The following is an 8,269-nucleotide window of genomic DNA, read 5'->3' as shown; positions in this document are numbered from 1 at the left end:
CCGGAAAAAGCATTGCTTCTGCCCCTGAAATTGGGCGCCTTCCCCGGGGACTCCAGCACCCAGCTGGCTGCACAGCGCAATGCCACGGTGGGCGAGGACAAACCAAGGCTGGTCTGCGGCAGCAGGAGGGGCGAGGTCCCCGCTGAGGCCAAAGAGCGACAGAGCAGCTCATCCCTAGGACGCACGGGAAGGACGAGGCCTCACGCACCCCAAAGCGGACAGCAAATGTCCCCCAGGGCCCGTTCTGTCCCCAGCTCTGCGAGCAAGCTCCCTGCTGGCCCAAGCCACTATGCTCCAAGGACTCAAAATGGCTCTGCCTGTAACGTGAGGATGATTTCAAGGATGATTTTCAGTGCTGTGCTTGCAACACCCGAGGCGTACTTTGCTATTTCAGAGCAAATAGTATTTTTTTATTATTGCTCCTGGAGTATTTCTGCTTCTGTAAACCCTGAAAGTTCAGCCACCACCCAGGCCTGGAGGTCTTAGGTGGGGCCACCATTACACAGCTAATGCTCAAGAAACTGGCTTAGTGTGGATTCCCCAGGCTTGTCGAAAAAAGCACATTCAGAGAATTTCCCCATTCCGCGGCAACTCCCACTTCCCGCTTCACAGGAAACCCCAGCAGACAGCGAGTAAAAAATCAAACGAGTCTCACGCCCAACTGGAGAAGCGATAAGAAATTTGGTTCTGATCCACGCCGTGGAGAAACACAATAAAATGCCAGCTTCTCAGAGGCCAAAAGACTGAATGTTTGCCAAGAGGCTAAAATAAGCCAAAGAGGGCTATATTTAAAGGCAACGTACTAATAAATGCCTCTGTCCTTGATTAAATAAACTGCAACTTCCAGAAAAGCACACTCTATTTTCCAGCAGTTTGGGAGGAGCTTTGGCAGCAGGAGAATAAACATTAAGTCGAAACTTTCAACACATTTTAAAACAACTACCTCGTGGCTGGAGCTGTGCCAGAGTCAGTGCCGTCCCCCCGATGGCAGCGGCAAACTGGGGCCTTGTTGGACTGGAGCAGAAAGGATTTCCATTCCATCACGCCGTACGGGCCAGACGCTGCAGTCACACATCCCCGCGTGGCTGCAGAAGCACCTTCACTTCAGTGATTGACTTCATTTTGCCTGTTTACATTCATTCCTTAGAAATAAATCATCCTTTCCATGTAAACGGGGACTAGAAGATCCCGCTAGGTGGTGGCACGAGCATTTACGGTAGCACGCTGCCACCTGCCAGGAGCGAGCCAGGGACCTGGGCAGAGGGGCCCTGCGAGTGCCCTCGGGAGCAGCCACTCCAGCCGAGCCCTACAGTGACAGTTGCTTCAGCGCTGCATGGTAACGGCTCCAGCACGCTTGCGAAGAAAGCGTTGGCACAGGGAAAAACTGTCCAAGACCCCTGGGTGAAAGGAACTGTGCCAGAGCTCGCTACACAGCACCGTCTAACTTGACAAGTAACCCCCGTTAAAACCACGTTACAAGAACACAATGTATAAACAGAGCTCAGCCATGAATCATAGAAGGGCTATCTGGTCTGGTTAAACAAAGCATTCTTTTAATTTCGAGATTTTATAAATACATATTTACAAAAGGAAGGTATCAATCCAAAGAGTTAAACAAATGTACAGCTCCCAAGTATTGCTACAGTACAGGGAGAGAAGTCACGTTAATGCGATCCCACAATTTACAATGCCCATTATTCAAAAAGAAACCACATCCTTAATTTAAAATACCTCATCTGAAGTTTACAATATCCGCCGCTGCGAAAGCACAGTCTGCCTTGAACAGAATTACATGACAAGAAGGAACCGATCCCTTTCATACAGCTTTTCACATAAAACACGCCACTTTCTGCCATCTACGTGAATGCCGCCAGCCAACGTTTCACGATCCTACGAAAGGCTTTTTTCCAGCCCACAGACTCCTTGGGGAGCACAGCTTAAGGACAGCATACTGCGTGGACTGAGGAAACGTAAACCCCTGTCAGTCCCATTCCCTGCGACCTCGTGCCAAGGGGCTGGTGAGGAAACCGCAGACCGCGTCACCCTACACCCTCCCGGCCAGAGAAGACGACCCACGGCACCAAACGCACGCTACTGCGCGGCGCCGACACGACGCCAGATGGCATCACTTCAACAGCGTCAGTCAGACGACGACTGCTCTCAGATTCACTCCGTCTCCAAAACTGTGCCTGCAACCTTCCTCGTAAACTGGTTTTACTCTTGCTACGCTCTCCAGACGGACACAGGCCTACAGGTAGAAGAGGGACTTCCCATAAATCCAGGGGTTTAAGATGTTACTGAGACCTCCAAGAATGCTTCAGATAAATAAAAGACCGGAGCTGCTCAGAAGTCGCTTTATTGAAGTCTCGTGGAAACCACAGAATCTTCCCACTAAGCCAACAGCAACATTTCCTTTAGATGTCCTTCACTGCAACCACCTCAGCGCCGTTCAAATCACAGAATGAGAGAGATGCGGAGCCAAAAGAGCGCTATCTAAACTTCGTAACAGAAGCAGCAATGACCTCCAAGAACAAAACGCAGCAACGTCCACAACTGAAACTATTTGAGGCACCAACTGCTGGAGGAGTCGGGGGAGTTCTTGGGTAACAGAAGGCTCGGCTCGTGCATGGTTTTTCTGAAGAAGGATGTCAAGTGATTTTCTCTCAATTCATCCCCTAGTTCTAAACCTGTATGAGAGCCACCTAGGATATTTTTTCATTTAAAGTTTAGGCAAATTAATTCTAATTAATCAAACTGAAGAAAAGACTTAAAACACAAACTGCTAGCGGAAAATTGAATATAAGTTGCTAGGAGCGTTAACCTGAAGTCTTGCACAATTTAATTACTTCTTTTAATTCACACCTCACGTATGCAGCTCCCAGATCTCATGGGTCAGAGCAACATTCTCTGTTGTTCACTACTGTGAATCCGGTCTGGCTTGAGGCTTCCACCATACTCAGGATGCAGCTTGGTCCTCTTTAGGCACAGTCTGCAGAAGGCAAAAAAAGAAAAGAAGAAAAGGAGTACAGGAGAACTATGTGACTCACTGCCATGATTCTGGGGCAAGACATTCATTTCTGCCAGAGATTGAGACTGGTCTGGGCCTTTGGTTAATCACCGCAGTGGTAAAAGCATTCAGAAGCGAATCGAGCTACGGAAGGGGACAATCCCAGCACAGATTGCCAAGAAAGGCTTATGAACGCTTCAGCTTCTGCTCACACTAATGACAATAATTCCAGAAAACATTTGTGAACCTGTGGCAGCCAAACCACCCATCCCCAGTCTCGTCTGCGTAATACAGCCAGCCGCAGCCAGGAAACCCGGCAACAGCAGAAGTTAAATGACAGCCTAGAAGTGGAACAAGGGACGGTTGTGCCTACTGCTGCAGGGACCTATGGAAGGATGAAACCCAGCGCTGGGGCAGAAAAGGACCTGTTGAGAAGAGCTGGTTGGAAGTGAGAAAGAATATAAAAGGCCGTGGCAGCCCTTTCGGCTAAGCGCTATGCACGCTGCAGCTGTGCATTGAAGCACAAGGACCAATGCAACATCCCTGCAGATGTATGGTGTCCTGGTTTCGGCAGGGATAGAGTTAATTTCCTTCCTAGTAGCTGGTACAGTGCTGTGTTTTGGATTTAGGGTGAGAACAATGTTGATAACACACCGATGTTTTAGTTGTTGCTAGGTAGTGTTTACACTAGTGAAGGACTTTTCAGTTTCTCGTGCTCTACCGACTGAGCAGGCTGGGGGTGCACAAGAAGCTGGGAGGGGGCACAGCCAGGACAGCTGACCCCAACTGGCCAACGGGATATTCCATACCATGGGACGTCATGCTCAGTATATAAAGCTGGGGGAAGAAGAAGGAAGGGAGGGACGTTGGGAGTGATGGCGTTTGTCTTCCCAAGTCACCGTTAGGCGTGATGGAGCCCTGCTGTCCTGGGGATGGCTGAACACCTGCCTGCCCATGGGAAGCAGTGGATGAATTCCTTGTTTTGCTTTGCTTGCGTGCGCGGCTTTTGCTTTACCTATTAAACTGTCTTTATCTCAACCCACGAGTTTTCTCACTTTTACCCTTCCAATTCTCTCCCCCATCCCACTGCGGGGGGAGTGAGCGAGCGGCTGCGTGGTGCTCAGTTGCCAACTGAGGTTAAACCATGACATGGTTTTCTGGCTAGCACAACCTGAAGAGGAAGCAGTGCAACGAAAGGAGTCATTTAGCAACGCGTTATCCAAGAGCAGCAGAGTTTACCAAAAGCTATTTCACTCTGTGACCACTTTCACCGCGTTCCTTATTTCCAATATACCAGCCACGTTCCAGCAACTCCTATGGCACTTGTCCATGGCACCAGCAAATAATACGAGCTCACGAGTCACTGCAAATGGAACTTGATGCCAATAATTAGGCAAGTTACTCTGTGACTTAACTAAGGGGGCTCAAATTCACAAGGACGTAAGGCGTGAAGGGTCCCGCTGCAGAACTCTAAATAACAACTTTTTCAGTGTTTCCTTTCATGCCTAGGCAGGAAGGAAGTTTATGGACAGCAAGAAATATGACCAGAGGGTTTCCAAAACCCTGGAAATCTTACCTGCCGCAAGAACTGCTTTCCAAGATAGTTAGTCGCCATGCTTGTCAAGTTCTTTCTACTGCCAACTTTACACCTGATATAACCGTAAAGGTTGGCTCCCTGAAGCACCACTCCCATCACAACCACTGCCTAAGAGACAGGAAAATAAAATCACTAATTTACACCGCCTTACCTGTAACGTGCAAGATCTATTACTGAGTTAAGGGAGTCAACTCACCAGCCATTTCACTTTGAAGGAAAAGAGAGCGCTGAAAGCAAATATCACCCAGATCATAGGACAGGTAATTAGACCTAACCAGAAAATTCGGGACTCTGCTTCCGATGAGGTTTTACTCCCTTGCGCTGATACCTAGAAACAGAAAGGAAATGGAGATTAACAGGCTGCTGCATTGTACAGATCACATTGTCATTAAAAACAGTCCAGAATCTACAAGGCCCCTGGTTTTTGCCTCCACACAGCAGTACTGGGTGCTTTCAAGATCATATCTACATCACGTAAAGATCTTTCTGCAACAGAAGATGTTTCCATTTAAGGGACCCTTTTGTCAATTTTCTATCAGAAACAGCGGAGGCAGCAGCATCACATCCTCTCGGAATGCTTGGGGCTAAAAGGTTAAGTTTGGGAAACGTGACATTTATTGCATGGTTCAGTTACAAAGCTTAGAAACAGCCAAAGGGGTAACGTTTTCTACCTCCAAATCACTGCACAGACAACCAGAATTTCACTACTCCCAGCACTGGCAGAACTAAATATTGATACTCTTAGGCATCAAAGTAGGGTAATTTTTTCTTTACACGCGCAGAGGTCTGATTCACACCACACTACTGATTTTATAAAGTCTTTACAGAGCAGAAGATCCCAAGCAAGCACTCACTTCTTCCTGTAATAGTTAAAAAGTCTGGACTGGTTTAACAACTTCTGGGTAAATGTACAGCATCACCAGCAGTTCAGCTACCTTCCCCCTACCCCCCCAAGTATGTTGTAGCTTTTCTAAATCAGCACGGTTTTGAGAAAGAATGGGCCTGTAGTGAGTGCACAAACTCAGCTGGAGAAAGGTTTAGGCTCAAGTCCCTACACCACTGCAGACCTCCCACGTGATCTAGGAAACGATCTCTACCTCACTCCCGATCTGCATGCCATCAGCTCCGTGCAAACAGAGACCAGAGACAGGGATCAAAAGGGTAAATACGTGACGTGTTGTGAGGGGCCTGACAGATGGGATACGAGCCGTAGCAGTAGCCGTCATGAACACAAAGGCAAAGCAATAGCCATGACGAATGCTATACGTGTCTTCCTACTTCCAGTAGTCTTCTGTAGGAGATAGAAGCTACGTCAGCTGTTCCAAGCCCACTCCAGAAAACTTGTAGGTTACTGACGTGACATGGGAACATTTACTGCATTTTATGTGGAACTTTTAGGTTGCTTAGATTACGCCAGACCAATACATCATGAGAATTTTTAAATAATTCAACGACCAAAAAGCTCATTCAGCAGCCTACAGGAAACAAGCCTGTGGTTACAGATCTGTGGCTGGAAGTAAACGTCTACATTGTGCAATCTACCATCACAAGCATAACCTCCAATCAATAGGGGTTTCGTAAAACAGAAACAATTAAAAGAGAAGAAAAAAAAAAAAAGAAAGAAAATTACCTTCCTGGCTTCAAATACCCAGTGACTTCTACCATCATCATCCACCTGGTTCCACCAGCGAAGGCCAACCATCAGTCGCCCTGTGACATTCTGAAATAGAAGAAAAGCAACGAGCTTTCTATCTTCTGCTAAAAGAAACCATTTGCCCAGTTCAGCCGTTGGGGTTACTATTTTCAACGGTGCTCATTTGCCTCACATTTGGGAAAACAAGATTACATAGCTCCTATGTCCACAACAATCTATTTTCCGGTATGTCCAGTACAATCACAAATTATTATAACAATATAAAGTGAGGCGTATTTCTGGTGATTCAAAAGTGATCTGATAATGATGCCTGTGCTCCCTTATAGAAAGTCTAACATATATCTCCGTTTGATTTTCAACAGGAAGTCAGGTACACAGAGGTTTAAGAGTTATTATTTCATTAACACTTTGCAATACGTCACAGTACTTGAGGGTATCTTGGGTACCATTTTGTTGGAAAGGCACAAAGAAGTTACTTTTTTTGTGACATGAGTATCACTCTCTTCAATTATTCTTATATAGTAAGACAAAAATAACAAAAAGCGTAAGAGGAACTTACCTTTACAGCCCAAAAGTCACACGACAAGAGGAGGATAATTGTCACCATGCAGGCAATAAAGCTGCTAGTTAAGAGCTCACAGAGCAGATAGACAACTATCGCACTGACTCGGAAGAATAAGTGGAAAAATGATGCCACTGGATGCCTGGAATGAAGTACAGTACAGTCACCGCTCTGTCAGACAAGACCGAAGCAATTTCAGAGAAATGACATTGCCAAGGCCATCTCCCGCCAACTCGGAGGATAAGGATCAGCATCGTAACACGAACCCAGTGCGCCACGACTGCTGAAAATGTGGAAAATAAACTGACTAGAAGCTCATCATAAGGAAGACACATTCTACATGCAGTGATATCCCACGTGCAGGCAGAATTTGGGGCGGAAGGGGACGGGGAGTTTTACCTAGTGTTCAACGTGAGGCAGTTTTTATGGGGTAAGTTAAAAGAGGTTCTGACAGAGGAAATACCTCTGAAGGAAAGATGACAGTTCTCAACACAGCAGACCCGCCCTTCTTTCTGATTTCTGCAGTTTCCAGGTCAGAAACGTGCAGTAGAGCCAGGGTCACCGCAGCACCTGCGTACGGACACTGCTCCTGTGGCAGGAGTTTGGGCAGAACGAGGAAGGAGGCGGCTGGACCAGCCACGCCAGGACATGGCAGACAGCAGGGCAGCACCAAACGTACTCGAGAACGAAGACTGGGGAAGAGATAACGGACTAGCCCAGAACCACCAACGCGGCGAGAACCTCCCGTTACACAGAGTCATTGTGCCAGTGTAGATCCCTTACACACAGGAAGAGAAACCCAGATTACATGTGGGGGCACCCAGAGGCATGAAGGCGCAGGTCTACAAATTCCAGCTGAGCTTCTGGAGCTGGCACTCTCGGTTAGCCAGAAGTTACTCTCCGTTACCTCTAGCCAAACAAAGAAGGTATTTGCCATTACATATTTTGATGTAATGTGGCAGCCCTTCCCTCCCTCAGGCTTCTGCCTAGAACTCACCTAGAAACTCTATGGCCACTGACCTTATTTTTGACTTTTTTGATCTCCTGGATGCATCATCATCTGCATCAAAGAGGGACACGTCCTCAATGTCATCACTGCTGTCCTAAAGCGGGGAGCAGACACGAAGAGTCATATCGGAAAAAAGAACCTGTTTCCAACTTCAAGCAGGGACAGTTCTGATTACCCAGAGTATTGTGATGGCGCCTTAAGATCAAAATTAATTCGGGAGTAACGTGAAGATTTAACCACATACAAAAGAAAAAAAAACGCGGTAATTGGATTCTGCTCTATTCTGCGGTTTGATTTGTGCTTCGTGACACCTACGTGAGCTCAGGGCACGGGTCCAAGGCTCCCCTCTGCACCCAGGCAGCTGACTTCGCTGCCCAGCCTCGGGCCCCTCAGTCCTCGTTCCTCTTAGAGGACTTATTACCTCGTACAAAAGCTGCTCC

General features: G+C 47.3%; 1 protein-coding gene across 1 annotated transcript in view; it reads right to left on the bottom strand.

Annotated features, from left to right (window-relative positions):
• Nucleotides 1–1,531: 1,531 nt before the first annotated feature.
• LOC103918953 (Golgi apparatus membrane protein TVP23 homolog B-like) overlaps nucleotides 1,532–8,269 on the bottom strand; it is a 12,103-nt gene continuing 5,365 nt past the window's right edge. The window contains exons 2-7 of the mRNA XM_009326384.1: nucleotides 7,841–7,923; nucleotides 6,818–6,962; nucleotides 6,235–6,324; nucleotides 4,801–4,932; nucleotides 4,584–4,712; nucleotides 1,532–2,989 (exon numbers count right to left, since the gene is read on the bottom strand). Coding sequence (XP_009324659.1) covers nucleotides 2,957–2,989; nucleotides 4,584–4,712; nucleotides 4,801–4,932; nucleotides 6,235–6,324; nucleotides 6,818–6,962; nucleotides 7,841–7,923 — 612 coding nt within the window. The 3' untranslated portion in view covers nucleotides 1,532–2,956. The remainder of the gene's footprint in view (nucleotides 2,990–4,583; nucleotides 4,713–4,800; nucleotides 4,933–6,234; nucleotides 6,325–6,817; nucleotides 6,963–7,840; nucleotides 7,924–8,269) is intronic.

This window comes from Pygoscelis adeliae, unplaced genomic scaffold, assembly GCF_000699105.1.
Source record: "Pygoscelis adeliae isolate BGI_AS28 unplaced genomic scaffold, ASM69910v1 Scaffold61, whole genome shotgun sequence".
NCBI lineage: Eukaryota > Metazoa > Chordata > Aves > Sphenisciformes > Spheniscidae > Pygoscelis > Pygoscelis adeliae.
This window is presented reverse-complemented; position numbering and strand designations above follow the sequence as displayed.